At 43.7% G+C, this 17,550-nt stretch overlaps 1 protein-coding gene across 2 annotated transcripts in view; it reads right to left on the bottom strand.

Moving 5' to 3' along the window:
* The window catches only part of LOC133020600 (protein bicaudal C homolog 1-like), a 61,704-nt gene that overhangs the window by 19,993 nt on the left and 24,161 nt on the right, over positions 1 to 17,550 (bottom strand). For both annotated transcript variants that reach the window (XM_061087221.1, XM_061087222.1), the window contains exons 3-7: positions 13,162 to 13,231; positions 8,399 to 8,478; positions 7,222 to 7,380; positions 5,489 to 5,542; positions 1,766 to 1,948 (exon numbers count right to left, since the gene is read on the bottom strand). In XM_061087221.1, coding sequence (XP_060943204.1) covers positions 1,766 to 1,948; positions 5,489 to 5,542; positions 7,222 to 7,380; positions 8,399 to 8,478; positions 13,162 to 13,231 — 546 coding nt within the window. The remainder of the gene's footprint in view (positions 1 to 1,765; positions 1,949 to 5,488; positions 5,543 to 7,221; positions 7,381 to 8,398; positions 8,479 to 13,161; positions 13,232 to 17,550) is intronic.

The following is a 17,550-nucleotide window of genomic DNA, read 5'->3' as shown; positions in this document are numbered from 1 at the left end:
GTTAATTGTTTATTTCAGTTAACCTCATTCATTTTAATGATCAATAAACACCTCTTTTCAGCACTTATCCCAACTTTCAGTTTATTTGTCTGTAGTGTAATGACACAATAAAATCCCACTTTTAATGCCCACTGATTTCTATCAAGAATTTCAAACAAAACTATTGAAATCACAAAGTTTTGACAAATTGTTAATTTCTTACAAAAAGCATTAAATGTTTAGTGTGGAAGAATATCCATTAACATCAGTGAACAATGAGAGATGTTGAACCATGTGGGCTCTACAAATTAAACAAGCAACAGTATTTTCTATATAACTGATGGAAACTATTATCTTTATTACTGTATTTTCCAGTATCTGCTGCCCAGTTGAACAGTTTAATTCCTCACTGTCTCTGCAAGCCATCACTTGGCCCAGTAAAGTCAGTCATTTCCAGCGTGCTACAGGAATCTACACACTGCGGCCAGCGTAACACAACAAGCCGCGGTGGTTTTGGCAACTTGATGGTGTTCCAAGGGTCTCCCACTACCACATAACATCGCACACATATTCCTCCAGTCCTCCAGGCTTCATCTGGCACGCTTCCCCCTCTCCACTGACCCCTCGGACCCACCACACATTCAGAGGCTGTGCTGAAGCATACACATTTATGCATTTGCAGTACACAGCACATAGGAATGTGCACTACAAGGCACATGGGTCTGCAAATGCAGTTGCTGGCCAACTGACATGAGGCCCAGTAGTGGACGGGATAGTTGGTGAGTAGGATTTCTTGGCAGAGATAATGGGAGGACACTTTAGAACCTTTTACTAGACACAGCTTTGGACATTCGTATTAAAGAAGTACAGCATGTCCATGAAGCTGCAGGAGTGAAACAGTGAGAAACTCAAAGACCAATTTTCAAACAGAAATGTGACCAAGGGGAGATGTATGAACTTGCTGCTCCAGTAGTGGGCACAGTTAAAAGAGCCGTGCAGACGAGCAGCGTCCGGTTAAAGCTACCGAACATCTCTCATCACTCTCCTGCCCCTGTGGTGCTGATGGGTAATGAGGCAGTTTATACGAGAAAAGTGAGGAACACCGACAGTGCTGGTGGGCCTCGACGCGGTGAGGCTCTGGAAACCTTTTCTGGTTCTGTGGCTCGCCGTGTAAGCGCGGGGGGGAGAGAGGGTGCGAAAGCAAATATTGATCTAATCTAAAATGACTGACACAGAGAGAGGGAGAGAAAGAGCACAGGTTCAGTTATTAAAGTAACACTGGCTGGTTAGGATCTTATTATTTGGTCTCTTGCTGAGGGGGTCAATATGTACTGTTAGTGCTAAGTTAGACGGCTGTAGCTTCATAGGGTAGAGCGGATCGTCCACCAACTAGAAGTTAGCGGTTCGATCCTCTGCTGCTCCGGTCCGCATGCCGAAGTGTCCTCAGGGCAAGACACTGAACCTCAAATTGCCCCTAACGACTGTGCCCACAGCGTTTGAATGACGTGTGAGAGGGAAAATGTGCTGCATATAGAAGCGTTGCACGAGTCCGTGTGTGAACGAGTGAATGTGACTTGCATTAAAAAACGCTTTGAGTGATCTCGACTTGAAAAGTGCTATATAAATACAGCCCATATTCCATTTACTTTGGATGGAATGTACCAGATGGCCTGGAATTTACATTTAGCACTGAAACAACTAGAATGGCACTCGGTGGAGCGCCTGCCTCTGCCAGGGCCCAACAGTGCACTTAAGTGAGGAAATGTGATTTGAATTCACTCCTCACCTTGACCGCGTTGGCGTTGTTCTGCGAGCCGCGGACCACGCCCGTGGCCCTGTAGAGACGTGTCGGGGGCTTGAAGGAGACTGTGAGGTTGTAGGTCTGCGAGATGTGCTGCACGGTGGGGGAGCTGGGGTCGGACTGCATGATGGCGGGGAGCTCGAATGACAACACGAGAGGGAGCAGCTCCTGGAGGGGAAGAGGAGGAGAGGAAGGAGGGAGGATGAATGAAAGAAAGAGAGAGAGAAAATGAATCAGATTTCTACATGAAGGTAGAGATGAAACATCACAACTGGAATACCGCAGATATTTAACATTAGAAAGTGTGTTGTGATTCTGCAAAGGGGAAATAAAACACAAAGTAAAACTAGACAGTCTATTATCTTTACTCAAACTAAAAAAAATGCCTTCTTTGGTGTAGACGTGTGTGAAATGATGCAAAACCCCTCCTTCAGCAGAAAGTTGCATCTCAGTCTGCTTTAAGTCTGTATTGGGATCATTGGGGCCATTCATTTAAATATTATGGCGACCCAGTCATTCAAACTATGTCTTTTAAAATTCTGCAAACCATCAGCGATCTGTGCTCTGTTCACTCTCATACATTAATTTCAAGAGTGCGATTCAAACCACAGGCGCAGCAGCAGACATTAGCTCCCGTCCTCTGCATCCCAGCAGTCGCTCAAACAAAATAGATGCAGACAGGAAGGCCTCGCTTTGTGTATACACTTACTTATGTATGCACGGGAGAGGAGTCACACACCCATACACAGACAGACTAAAGGGAATGTACACGTACACACTTAACAAAGGACACACGCTCACGTGCACACACACAGAGCACTCGCGCACGCACACACGGAGCGCTATCCAAACATTGACTCTTGGGCAGAGCGCCACTAGGGTTTTGGCTGCCAGTGAAGGGCAAGCAGCATGAATTGCTCTGACCAAAGAAATGCATCCCTGATCAGTCCCATATGCGCTTGGCCTTACATTTATATCACGTTTCAGCACTCGCTCTCTGAGGGCTTGAGAAATGTAGGTCAGCACTGAGGGAAATGCAGGAGAGGACAGGCTGAACAGCAGGAGTCGAGAGCAGGATGAAGAATGGACTGATTTGTCTGCTGGAGCTGACTGCAGCTCTTTCACCTGGCAGATATGAGTTTCACATGTATTCAGTCTGAGGGCGCCGTTAAAAGGCCTCAGTTCTCCTGACACGAAGGTGAGAGATGAAGAGAAATCACAATATCTTCAAGGAACCGAGCTTTCATCACCTGCCCGTCAGCTCCACCTCATAGAAAACCCCCCGGAGAATCCATCGCCTCAACAACCGACTGTTACCGACTCAAACAGAGCTCCACCCAAAAGATCTCAGAAATACAGTCGATCTTAAATGTCCACAGCAGTGTATCTGAAGGTTTAAGGGACATTTTTGCTAGTGTAGCTCCTCAGGAAGAGGGAGGGAGGATGTGGGTTTAAAGGCCACCCAGGACCAAACACACTGATCTGTATTATGTTATGCAATGATGAACCTCTGCCATAGGGTAGTGGTGATGGGGGGGAGGTTCAAGAAACTGCAATAGACCCAGAGCTATATTTTACAGTGTGTTGCCAAAAATCAAAATTGACTTTTGAGAAACACAAATTCCTCTCTTCATGTATCTGTCTGTTTAATATGAAGCTGGGATAAGGAGGTGGTACACTAGCTTAGAATGAAAAGGAGGAATCGGGATCGTAACCCGCAACATGTTGTCATTCACACTTGAGTCTTTACATTTTTTTTTAATATGCAGATAGGACAGGATTATTCAAAAACTACTGGATGGATTACCACAAAACATGGCAACAGCATACAGTATAGTATAGGAGGGAAACCATTCAATTTTGGTGCAGCTCCAAACAAATGGGTAGAATTTTGTTTTGCACGTGCCAACATAGATAGGGAATTAGACTTGGGGGGAGGAGTACACTCTCAGAGCGCCCTACTAGTTCTAATCTTTGTTTGAAGCGAGGAAATAAATCCTTTAAACCATAAACCGTAAAAAAAAAAAGGAAATTATGTTTGTTAAATTTGGTGTCCATTAATAAAATATGGAGATTAGATTGTGCATATATGTTATTTGAGGAGAGCTGCGTTCTACAGTGCTCCAGAGTGCTTCAAGTGGCAGATATGCGTCCTTTTATTTTGCTGAAATGTGAGGAAATTGCCTCCAGGTTTAGTGGTTAAGATAATAAAAGATCAAATTAACATGTGGAAGGACTGTGTAGCTGTGACTTTTGAGTGTTTTATGGATCAGCATTCAAGGTAATTGAGGATCACGGAACGAGGCGAGTATCAAGGTCTGGCTCTATCAAAAGACGCCCAGTTGACAGAGAGGGAAACCTGTCTTTAGATCCACCCCGCTCATTCGCTGACTCCGTGTTCTTTGGAGGGCAGAACAATCTTTGTGGTTCTCTACAGCTTATACTATAAAACCCCTTTGTACAAAGCTGCTACGTTTCGGTTTGATTCCAATTTTTTTTCTCCATCCATAGCAAAAAAGAAGAGCTGAGGAACTGGGTTGTGGCCTGCTGCTTATGAAAACAACCATTAAACGCAGAGAGGGAGGGGTATGCATACATGCTGACATTTGCCAATACACACCGCACAAATATTCATTATGACCTTCTCCACCCACCCAGCCCCCCTCTCCCTCCTCATCTCTCACACACTTCACTCAGTCAGCCTCCCATGCACGCACGGTTCGGTCAGTCCACAGTAGAGGACCGTTAACAGTGCACGTGAGCACGCAGACCCTGTGCCCACAGAGCTGAGGCTGGAGGTCCAGCTTCCAGTCAGATTGAAACTCGAGAGGGAGATGAGGCTTGGACGCGGGCTGGAGATTGGCCGGTGAAAAGGCCTGCATTTTAATAAATGTTCTAGAGAAGTGGTCTGGGAATAATTTAGGAATAGTGCTTGTGGCTTAGAGGAAGCGCTGAAACTGTCCCTGGAGTGCACGGTTATTTACTATACAACTGGCGCTCTTCCATTCCTATGATTCGATAGTGAACTTGGCTGTGTCGAGTCTGGTAATTGAGGAAGTATCTGTTTTTAAGGGAAGCTCGTGAACCAATCCGTTAACTTCCAACAGAATCCCTCCATCTCTGCTGCTGGTGGTTTTAAAACAAATATATAAATAATTTATATTTCCTGAATGACAGATTAATCCTAAAGCCTCGTCAGATAGATTTTAATGTGTAATGGTGGAGAAGATAACTACTCCCATGATTCCAATCTGCTTCTCGGAATCATCAAACTAGATCTTTTGTTATGGTTTTGATTGAGGAACCCCTAGTGGTCGAAGTTACGTATTGTACCTTTAAGTCTGACTTAACTCAGACAAAGTACACTGGAGTATTATCAAAGTAATGGGACTTTACAATAATCTGTGAAACTAATCCACATGCCTGCTCTGAAGCTCAGCGGGGTCGTCATGTGTCCAAGCTGCAGCAGCGGCAGACGTGTATTTGGCAGAAACAGGCCTGTTATAAGCAGTGAGCTGCAGGAGTGGTTTGAAAAGTTTTTATATGGATGTTTTGATGTTTTCTTCTCTTGGACTGCTATCGGCCTGTTGAATGAAGGTCAAAACTACAAACTTACAAGCCTGCAGGGCAGGAAATGACTGTTACTCAGAACTTTGGACTTCAGATGGAGTATCCCTTCAGGACAGACGTGGCCGGGTTCCAACTTACCCTTATTTTCATTCGAGCCGCCTCCACCCCTCCTGGCTGCCCTGCGATGGACACCTGTTCACAATAAAAAGGAACAAATGTAAATCAGTTTGCCAGTTCGCCAGGCTCACATCCCTGCATATAGCTGCACTTGATTTCAGTGTTAAGAGCAAAATCTAGGACAAATAACAGGAAACATTTTCCTCTTGACTTAAAACTGATGTTTCATATTCATGAACCACATCACTAACGATACCATGACTCTAACATCATAATCAGTCATTCTTGTCAGCTTTCTCCTCTCTTTTTCTTTCCCCTTGCTCATAGGGAACCGTTTATCGATGTGTAACAAACCAAGAGCTGCTTCAGTGTTTCAGCTCCGGGTTAAATCAAAACCTGCTTCTGAGGAGCCATTGCTGAAAAATAAATGAAACTGAGAACAGGAGTGAGAACAGCAAACATCGAGAGTTGGTTCGCCAAAGCAAAATAAGACAAACACTATTTGTCTATATACTATGGATGTTTTGTTGTTAGCATCCATATGGTTGTAGTGATAGTGTCTCAGTGTTTGTTGCCATTTGTCAACGCATGTGTGTAAAGCTAAATCAAATTATGAATAAAAAAGAGACAAGAAAAAGGAACAGGGTTGAGGGATTTTCACAATATAATTTTCTTCAATAGCAATATCAAAAAAGTGATATCATGATAATAATCAATATTCAAAAAAATATGTAAAATAATTTGTCTTTACATAATTTTTGTCATATCATATGTCGCCTAGCCCTAGAAATTACTAAAACTCTCTGGCCTTCTTTACCTTCACAAATGAGAGAACACACACACAAACACACATTATATTGGTTGTGCTGTGGACACAATTTTATCTTTAAAAATTAAAAGCATTGTTATAGCTACTCCCACTTCATTGATTCTCAGCGTTACATATATATATATATATATATATATATATATATATATATATATATATATATATATATATATATATATATTTGCTCATCAGAATCACTGTGCTTGTTAAGATGCTTTCTGATGCAATGAGAAAGCCTTTGAATAGACAAGCTTAAGGCTCCTTTGTCTAAAGGAGTCTCTTGCTACTTATCAGCCTGTACTTGCATCATTACAGTAAGACTGCAGGAGGTTTGTCTGTGAGATGCTCTGAGATGCCTAATTGTGTGCACACCATGCAATACCCGCAGAGATGAGGTCAAAATCACTAAAGTTCCAAAAAGGAACCCGTCAGTACTTTCACAGGTGAACTGCAGAGCACCTGGCAAACATGCGTTCCTGATGCCGTGCCTGGCTGCAAGCTCTCCTCAAATACTTAAACTAAACTTTGATGGTAATTACAGCAGGATCCTACTGCTCTTCTAGCGAGTCCAGCCAAAACACCTCGGCTTCCTCTGGGTCGGCCAAACTAAACAGCCGAGTCCACCAACTCTCTGCAACCTGTCCGGTCTGAGACCCCGTGACACTCAGTTAACAGACTAGAGATCCAATACACTTTCCAGAACGGAAAAACCAACACCAGGAGCAATGAAGCTGTTGCAGAGAGATGACAGTTAAGTCGAGACAGCAGAACTCAACGGACTTTAACTCAAACCATAATCATGCTGCAGTGTTGTGATCCATTAGATTAAAGATTCAAGGCAAACTCAGCAGGAAACATCTCGCTCCACTCCCAATTGACCCGGTGTGTCTGCACTGTGTGAATCCTTGTCTGCAGCTCCACTCACCTGGTTGCTTTTCTCTGTCTGGTTGTTCCTGTTGGAGTCGGGGAAATGGATGTGGCAGCCCGTCTCCTCCATCACCCTCTTGATGTTGTTGCCGCCTTTGCCGATAACGTGGGAGTGCTCTGTGTGGGAGACGTCCATCTTCAGCGTCACCCTGTTGCTCTAATGAGCAGAGAAGACAGGGATGGGGTGAAATGAAGATCGATAACACTTTACAACGGATGTCTGAGTGGATTGCGAATATAAGGTGCATGCTGCTATATGAGAATAGCAGAAACAAGGCAATATGAACACAGCGTCTGAACAAATATTGAACTTTATCCCGTAGATGTCCTACACCGCATTTATTTGGGAAAAATATTGCTGTATCGGCCAAATGAGTTGTGCGTGCAGGCATCTGGTACAAACTGTACAATTGATTGTGTCCCTGCGGCAGGATTGTGTGTCTAATATCTCCTCTGACAGGTTATAATAATATTTTACAGTACCCGCCATCTCGGTTCAAATCTAATTTGTCTGTTTTAATGGCCAAGTGACTTTTATAAGTGCAAACACCAGGAGGACCAAACCTTAGTGCTCTCTCTGGTTTGCACCCCTGCTCCTCTGATTATAAATATTGCTAGTCAGTCGGTCCAGGTCAGCATCTGCATCCTCTAAATAGCAACAAGATCCAAAGCAATTTCCTCTCCTTTAAACACTCTCACATGCTGCAGTTGTTTAGAAATGATGGAAACGAATGAAGTGCGTTAAAAATAAAGTAAAAATATCAAATAACTCTGCAGCGATTGCCAGACTGCGTCTCTTCGTGACAAAACCACATGAAACGCTGCAAACAAAGCCAATTATGTGTTGTTTGTTCCAAAAGTGCAAGGATGACTGCCTTCCCCCAGGGGGAGCTACGGTGAAGTTGCCCAGGTGGGGGGGATTTCTCGTGTTGCCATGGTAACGGACACCCCCATGCACACACTGCAATCCACGGCAAGCTCGGGATGTGAGTATCTGGCTAGATTGGTGGCGAGCTGGTGCTGTGTGCAGTCTGTCACTTGGACAAAAGGGACAGGGGAGGTGAAATACGTTCAGTCCGACTGGAGAGCGAGAAAGTGTGAGAAGCAGAGGAGACAGGGAGAGAAGTGCACACATAAACATGAAGTCTACATTGTATTAAAGATGTGTACTGCACCTTTGTGTCGAGGACTGACATGATTCTATCTTTGGCTTCCCTCACATTCTCCCTCTTCCCGCACACTTTGATGTGAGGATCTGCAGAGAGAGAGAGGAAAAAAGAGACAGAGCAACATTAAATATGGGAGAGACAGAGCTGGTGTTTAATACGTGTGCTTGTTCAAACAGTTCAGTGTGAGTGAGTCCGTCAGTGGTGATGAATGGCAGACAGAATGTGAAAGTGGGACACAAGTTAAACCCCATTTAACCAAACACGACACGGCAGTCAGCATTTATCAACAAATTACGGCGCGTCACAGAAAAGCTCCGCAGCAGTAATTGGTGCTTTGATATCTGCCGGGTCTCATTTAAATCGGCGAGTAACCACACGGCACGGGGAGGGAGGGGGGTGCACGCAGATGAGTGGAAGTATACAATCCCTGAGTCAGTCGAGCTCCATAGAGACACCGTGAGCTGTAGATAATTGTTCGGCTTCAATTTAGTCTCAATACAAGACAGACGCAATCATGGGATGTTTATCACGACATTTCCCCAAACCTCATTCTGTCATTCAGAAAACACACAGTCAGTGATTCTGCAGACGTAGTAGCAGAGGAGTCAGTGTGTCTGTGTGTGTCTGTGCGCTCTCTCTCAGCTCACACGCACAAAACCAACGATGTTTCCACAAATTCAAGCCGTCATGATACCAGGCCGCAGCAGACACTGCGACATCCCAGTGTTCTGTGGAAATACACGGAGTGCACGCACAGAGAAAACGTGCAATTATGGAGCTAATAGCTTGAGAAAACTTTGCCTCCGCAGAACTCTTCAGCTTCAAAACACTCCACTTAGAAAAAAGAAACAACAATAACAAACGCTGCATACCTAGAGTTTTGAAAGCTAATGCTCGTGTTTGTGGTCGACATCTGGCTCCGGCACATGCAGGACCCCTGGAGGATCAAAACGTGAATATGTGGGCAAACACACACACACACACAGACACACACAGAAATACACACTACATACCCACGGCCCATCGTCTTAATTGTAGTGAGCAGCAGGAAGTCAAGTAAGCTCCGTTCCAGGAATACCCCTCCCCACACACACACACACACACCTCAGATTTACAGTATGGCCGTAAGACAGGACCTGCTGAATCAGATTTATTTTTTCTAAGTCACTGGGACCTTGGAGAACCCCCTGATTATGCGTGTTTACATTTTTGCAGAGGTCTGCATGTGAAAAATCCTCAACGGTTTTCCACCATGGCCAAACAGCCTCCTTATGAAGCTACATTTACATTAGCTAGATACAGATTTTTTATTTTGAATCTCATGGGAATCAGTAGTTTTGGGGGATCTTCGGATTATTTAAATGCACTGCAAATTATTACATTTTATATGTATTCTTTTTGCCTAATTTACTCTTCCAAAGTGGGATAGGATTGTTTGAAGTAGGTCTAGATTACCTCCTTGATAAATTGGAGATAAAAACTATAACTCTCTACTTGCACATTGTCATAAATGTCCACAGTCTCCTTCAGAGAACAGCACAGCCTGGCTCATGGCCGGAGTTTGAAGAATTCTGTTGCTCTGACACATCAGAAGAAGCTCCAGCGCTCGGTTTAATAGGCCCTGGGAACCATGAGAACCACCGAGTGCCAGCAAACAAGCACTGATCTTGTTAAGTGTGTCACGAGGGTCAGGCGATTTCAACACACTCGTAGACGAGCCGCGTCGCAGGGAGCAACAACCGCTCCAAGACGCTTCGAGGGGTCAGCACTTAAGAGCCAAGCTGCAGACTGACACAGGTAAACAACGCAGAAAGAGAAAAGAGCAGCGAGAGCGGTCAGAGATGCGTTGCAGCCTCAACACCGGCTCCAGGAAACTTTCCCACCATTGAGCGGCTGCCGGGAACAATAGAAATCTTTTACACTTCCTCCTGTGGCGCCTCATGTGACCATTGGAGGGAGTATGATTCTTCCAGCTTCTAACCTGTGCAGCACATCTGGCAAACATTAGCAAAGGCTGAACGAGCGTTGCAGCCGTGATGTAGAACACCCCCGTATTTTTTACAGCGGAGTGAGCTGTATGCTTTTTTTTTTCGATGATTGATTGTGGAATAAAAAATGAACACCTACAGTCTTAATTCGGCAAAGGCAACACATATAGACTCAAACACAAACAAGGGCAGGCTTGCAGCTGTGAAGTGTTTTCAATCGCACCGATTTTACACAGTTTCACTTGACAGAGAAAAAAACCTTTTGACCTGCAGCTCTGTCCTGGCACGGCCGGAGCATTTTTCCAGCTCGGGACTACGTTGGAAGAATACCACACAAATGAGGGGAATTAAGTCCTTTTGGTTTGGAGTTTCTCATTCAAAACATCTGCGGAAATGTTGAAACAGACAAATGGCACGAAGCAGGGAGTGGTATTAAAATATAAACTGCATAGAAATATTATACATTTAACTTTTAGGATTAAAAAAAGTGCTTTAAAACAGGAAGGCAGGCCAGAAGCTGTCTCGTAGACACGTAATCGCCGACAGCGTCCTGATGACGTCCTGCCCCCAGAGGCTCACAACAGCCCTTATCACACTAGTGCAGGTGGCAGCCATAGCTAGCTGCAGGTGATAAATGAAAAGGCGGAGCTGGCATTTTGATGGAGTGCGGCCCCGCATGGGCAAAGGTCACAAACAGACAAAATCCCCATCGCATCAGCAGCCGTCCCGCCAAGGGTAACTGGTTCCAGACTGCACAAGAAAGAAGACGCCGATGCAGGATTCCAGGGAAACGAGCCGAACAAACCCAACGGGATCGGGATAGCTGAAAATAATCCAGAACCAAAATAGATACATCATCAGCTATTTAAGGTGCAGAGAGGGTTTCGTGTTGTCACATCCTGTGTTAGATGAGGAGGGGAGACAGGAATGTGGATCATCATTTACCCGGTGGCCTCCGAGAGGTTTTAACCCCTCATACATCTTCAGCTGTCCTAAGAAGGAGAGAATAGAACTAGTTCTAAACCTGTCTGTTTGAAATGGGCTGTTTCAATCCCCCTTGTTCCTAGATTTCCTTTGGGAACAATAAAGTATCCATCCTTCTGTCTGTCTGTCTAATGAAATATTCCTTTTATTAGGGAATTCTCCTCAAACACGTCTACAATATACTGTCACTTTTTTTATTGTCTGTGTTCTGGACGTTTTGAGTAGAGCAGAGAACAGTCGATGGTGCAAAGTGAAATTTGAAAACTTCACTTTGCTTCACTGCGTTCATCTCACCTGGTTTATGAAAGTGTCATAGTCAATGCTTTGTTCCAAAATGAAACTGCATTTAATAAATTACTGTTCGTGTGTGTGGCGTATTTATAATATTGATTTTACTGAACTGATGTTATTCTTTCACATATTGCACGTTTGCTATTTCAGAGGGTTGCTCAGCAATTGACACGATCTTCAGACTGAAGTTCACAACTTTTTAGCTATTCAGCTCAACAGGAGGCTTTGCAGCAACAAGTCAAACATTTAGCTTTTACATTAAAGGCAATTTGCTACAGAGGAAGTGATTATTGCTGCCGTGACTGAGAACAGCACCTGCAACTCTTGTGAAATAAAAAGAATCGGATTCTCAAAATGATCTGGTGGAAAGTTCTGACCTGTGGTTTGACCCAGTAGCTTGCACTAGCTGTGGCTTATCCAAGGACGTAGAAGAAGACTGAATGTTCTAGGTTCTGCATCTCCCTGGGCAATTAACCAAAGACAAGCCTAGTGTGAAGCTAATAAGATGACCGGCTCACGAGATGTGTTCCACAAACAGACATGTTTAGTAAGAAGATATGATATCTAGTCCTCTTGTCCTTTCTCTTGCACTCGCTCCCTTCTCCCATGAGCCCAGGTGGTTGAACCACTCACAAGTCTCATAAGACAACGGCTGATTACCCGACTTCCTTTCCACTTCTCTCCGTTTACGTAACACAGAGTCTGCCATGCTCCAAATCATGGGTCAGATTTTTTTATATTCTCACTTTGAGAACAGAACATCCTTCCCAGGTGGTGCTGGAGGCGAGTTTTGTGAATGAAATAATACTTGGGTCAAATGAATGATTGTGTGTGAGTGAGTGAGTTGCCAGTTCTTGCAGTTTGATTAAGTATCCAGCGAGACAAATGTTTGAGATTCTGATGCAACCATGTCAACTTTCCTTCCCGTATAGAGAGTGAGTGAGTGAGGAAGTTACATAACGACATCGGACTCCACATCTGGCTGGAGGACGCATACTCTCAATCCTCCTGAGAACAACAAAGTGGGCACAACTGCACCCCCCGCTCGTCTTAAACCCCGCCTCACTCCCTCCCAGAACAGCTTTAAATAACCATGGTGTTTTTTTTGCTATTGGTAGGAGAACAGGAACAACCTCAGCCAATAAATGTGTGAGATTCATACAAGAAACTCCCAAATTCCTCAGTGCAGATGAGATGTCTCGCTTGTGAGGAACAGAAAACATGCGAGCTTTCATCTTCTCCGTTGACTTATTACTAATGACAGACCAGTGACGTTCCTGAGAACATATGCCTGGTTAAAAACAACAATGACTCGTAATCATTAACCTGTGCTGCCAGCTTTAGATTCACACAGACAGTCCAGCAGCTGGTCTTGTTGCCGTCTAATAAATTCATTGTGAGTCTTGGTGAAAGGAGCTGAAGTGATACGTTCAGGGAAAGTCCTGAGATCTAACAAGATGAAAACAGAGCTCATGATGCGATTTGTGGGAAACTTTTAAAAGTTACCTTTTTTGGACTTGGCTCCAATTTTCAGTTTGGACGGCCAGGCTATCTGCGTTTGGGTCTCATCCATGATCTGTAACAGAATGAAGCAGGACAGACGTTAGCTCAACACACACGTTAAAAACAAGCAAAGAAACATATGTTGATTCTTCAATCTTGACTTTCATGATTATATAGTTTCATAGCAGTAAACTCTCAGTTTGGAGCATTTGAGTTGGAGGAAGAGTAACAGATCATTAGCCTACACTCACTCTATGTTGATTAAATATGGTCGTTTTCAGACTTAAACTCCAGATAATGTCCAGACATTTGGGATCGGACATTTTTACATGAAACAGATTTCCCAGGAAAAAGAAATCCACAAATTGATCTTGATTTTTTTTTTTGTTAATCTGGAAGTTAGAGGACTGACGTGTATGACTGTTTGCAATTTGGTGCAGATCACCCAAAAATCTGGATCTAGAGGATTTAAATGTGGTTTCATGAGGGGACTGTTGGCTCTAGGCGGATGTATGCATTCTACAGAGTGCAATTCCAGTTTCATGCTTTAATAACAGTAACAAAACCCTGGTAACCACTGGGCTCTAGTCAGTATTATATTGGAATTTGTAGATTTTTTTCTCCAGCGCCTTAATGTGGCTTTGGATTTGCATGAAGTGGGGGAAGCTATTCACCAATTCGCAGCGAGCAACAGCAACAAAGAAAAGCTTTACATGATAAAGTCGCACAGAGAGACTTCTTCATACGTTATGGAAGCCGGAGAAGTCAGAGGAGTACACTTGGCCTCGGAACATGTGAAAAGTGCCAACTGCAATTAGCATGAGAGCCTTTTGACAAGTCTAGTCATCGTAACCAGGAGCATGTGTCCTGACGTGGAAATAAAAGCAAAGTGCTGCCGGTGTAAGGTGCCGATGAAGATGCTGTCAACGGTCCAATCAGGACAAGTCTCTCCCCCGATCTTCTGCTCCTCTTCTCAACCCACAGGAAAACTTACATTGCTCGGTTTTCTGGCTGCAAACCCACAAACAAACCCCTTGAAAAAATTATGAAGGGGGAAGAAAATACAAGAGGAAAAAACCATCCGACCTTAAGAAAGGAGGGAGGCCGTGTCTCATAATGTCCTCAACGTGCACTATCCTTGTTTTCACAAAGGCCCTGTGGTCTTTTGTTTGTTTTAGTTCTTTCCAGGGGTTTGATCTTTCAGAATATGAATTTCTTAAAAGCTCTCAAAAGTTCTCAAAGTCACGTGATCATGCACCGGAGGATTCCCTCAACCCATTACATGAGCTACCTCTTCATATTCCTTGGTGGTCCGGTGCATTAATGCAATAAGCGGCGTAGTGTAACTCAAACGTGAGAGGAGGTGCATTAAGAGCCATAAGTGCTTCCTATGAAGATTATTTATTAGTTTTATTAACACTGCAGCAGCAGCTCGCAGCCTTTTAATTTTTTTCACAAATATGTTTGAATTATCTCAGCTCTTGTTCCTTGCCAAAAATATACAAAAACAACAGCCTGTGCACAAATCAAAATGGGAAGTGCTTAAATTCCTCCATATGCTGTTGTGGAAGTAGCACAGTCTGTTTGGCATCTTTAAAACAAAACCTGACAGCGAATCCACTGCCAGTCACACACACACACACACACACACACACACACACACACACACACACACACACACACACACACACACACACACACACACACACACACACACACACACACACACACACACACACACACACACACACACACACACACACACACACACACACACACACACACACACACACACCTGTACAGCACAGAGACAGCTCTGCGGCGAGCTACTCACAGTCCATGATGGTTGACTGGAAGCCCTTTCAAGCCTCAATGATTTTCTGTGAAAGCCTATAAAAAGTGGACGGGGCAGTGCCTGAGGAAATCAGGACGGATCACTCCGTGATTCCTTTACTTGGACTCGCCTGGTTTTACTTGAGCTTCAATTTGTTAGAATTTTCGCATAAAATAAATTGTTTGAGTACATGTTTTTGCTGAATTTGTTTTATACGCCAATTGGTTCCTTTGAGAAGCGGTTGGTTTTAGCGAATAAAAAGGGCCCTATGAATAAATTACAATCACATAACTAGAAGAGTGCAGACCTCCACCAAGGCCCAGCGGTCCCCTTATGAAACCACATCTGAATCTACTTGATCCACATTTTTATTTGGATCTGAACCAAATTGCCAACACTCGTAAATACATTCATTACATTGGTTTTTATTATTATTCTGAGAAACAATAAAAATTGTTGAAATTTTGCAATGTTGAGGAAAATATTCCAGGATCTGCCCCCTGATCAGTATCCACACCAAAATCGGATGAGTTCTTCCTCGGGTAATGCCCCCCCGTCCCCCCCTTTGTTAAGTACTGCTTGCTGTGTAATCCTGCTAAAAATCAAACAGAAAAAAAACATAACCTCCTTGGCAGAGGTGAAAGTGAACAGCCGTGATGAGCAGCAGCCTTAGGAACCTCTGTTACTAGAAAACCAAAATAAAACCTGGACTCAGGAGTGTAACTTTTTCAAAGCATCTTTAGATTTATCACAACCAGATGGAAGAACTTTTGCAGTGAGAGATTTTTAAGTTGCTCAGAAAAACACAACCAATAAAATAATTGCAAAACACATTCGTGTAACCAAAGTGTTTTTTTGTGATATTCTTCCTTCTCCCTCCTCAGCTCTTGGCTCATAACTGAATTCCTTTGGTTGTTATCATTATTACCTAAACACAGAAACATCCTTACTTCTTATTACGTCTCCTGATTGTGGTGTTTGATTCCAGCTGGAATCAAAATAACAAAACTAGAATAAATCTGATTATCATTCTGTGCTGTGGAATTAAAGGAGAATTCCTTTCTGATGATCTCGGCTAATTTAGTCAATTCTTCTTCTATGGTATCATTAGAGTGACGAAACCAAGCATAGTTCTCACCGATCATCCCCCCCCTCAACATCCTCCTCAACTAGAAACCTGCTGCACCATCATCATCAGTCTCTCACTTTTACACGCAATGAATTTCAGCCGACAAACAGAAATCTGAGGAATCTGTGTTACAGGGTTTAGCAGCCGGAGGCACAAGCCTGTGAGATCTACCATCTTAACATCGTTTGATTATATTTGGGGAAAGACATTAATTCACTAATACGCCAAAACTGTTTTCCTTCATCGACTGAAGTCACATGTTCACACCAACAGCTGGACGCGTCACGAGCAACATTAAAACATTCTGTTCTCTGTGATAAGGACAAAATCCTCCACGTTTGCCTCCAACTTTTTGTCTTGTTTGGCTTTTGTTCTTAAAAATCTGTCTCTTGGAAAACAGATTAAAATTGAAAGAACTAAAACATGACTGTGACTCCGAGGTTGTTGGAATAACAGAAGAAAACAGAGATCCAAATAAAAATAAAGATAGACTTGTTTATTTACCAACTATTTAAAAACATTTAACACCAAACAAACCCAGTAAATGCTGATGATAGAAACAGCAGAAATATCAGGTGACTCCGATCATACTTTCCTTGAATTATCAAACTATATGGCCTATGCCTCATCAACTTTTTCTCTAAAGGGCTTTGTTCGGAGAGACCTGTTTCCTGTCCAGTGTTGCTGTTCTTGGCAGCGTCCTGCAGATGGGACTGATTTCTAACAGACCACACACCATTTTAAAAGGATTGACGCCGTTTATTTTTACGAAGGAGCGACCAAATACCTCTCAAATGGGTCAAGATATTTGCGCAAATTAAGTTACCTACGCATTTAGTGTTCCTCTCCGTCGCCCCACCCAGGCTGAAAAGAATAAATACATAAATGACGACGGTTCTGATCAGTTCCATGGCACAACCTTGACGTGATGATTGGCTCTTAAGAGGTCCGCAGCTGGTGCACGGAGGCGTGAGGGTGAAACCAAACAGTGAAGTCCTGGAAGACGGGACATGTGCTGAACACACGTGACTCTGTACGTAAGAAAGCAGCAATCAGCATGGCGGAGGTATGTTTCCTGGGCCGCGCTACGACGGTGCAGCTGTTTATTCAGCTGGAATGTGTGCGTGTGCATGTGTGAGTGTGTGATTGGGAGGGGGCACCGAGGGATGTTGGGGGGGGGGGATGTAGAGACCGACTGAGGGAACAAAAGAGCTGAAAGCTGTCAGCTCAGACTGGACCAACCTCCTGAGACTCAGTCATAACGGGGTTCATGTTAACAATCCGGGTGCTAACTTGCAGGTAAAGCCTCATTACACCTCTGGTCTAATACCAACATACGGTTATAGACGAGCAACTCAAATTACAACTAGGGATGCACCGATCCGATATTTGTATCGGTATCGATATTGAAGAAATTTCTAGATCGGGT

The sequence above is a fragment of the Limanda limanda genome, chromosome 15 (genome assembly GCF_963576545.1).
Source record: "Limanda limanda chromosome 15, fLimLim1.1, whole genome shotgun sequence".
In the NCBI taxonomy this organism is placed as follows: domain Eukaryota; kingdom Metazoa; phylum Chordata; class Actinopteri; order Pleuronectiformes; family Pleuronectidae; genus Limanda; species Limanda limanda.
Note: the sequence above shows the minus strand (reverse complement) of the source record. Positions and strands in the feature narration are given on the sequence as shown.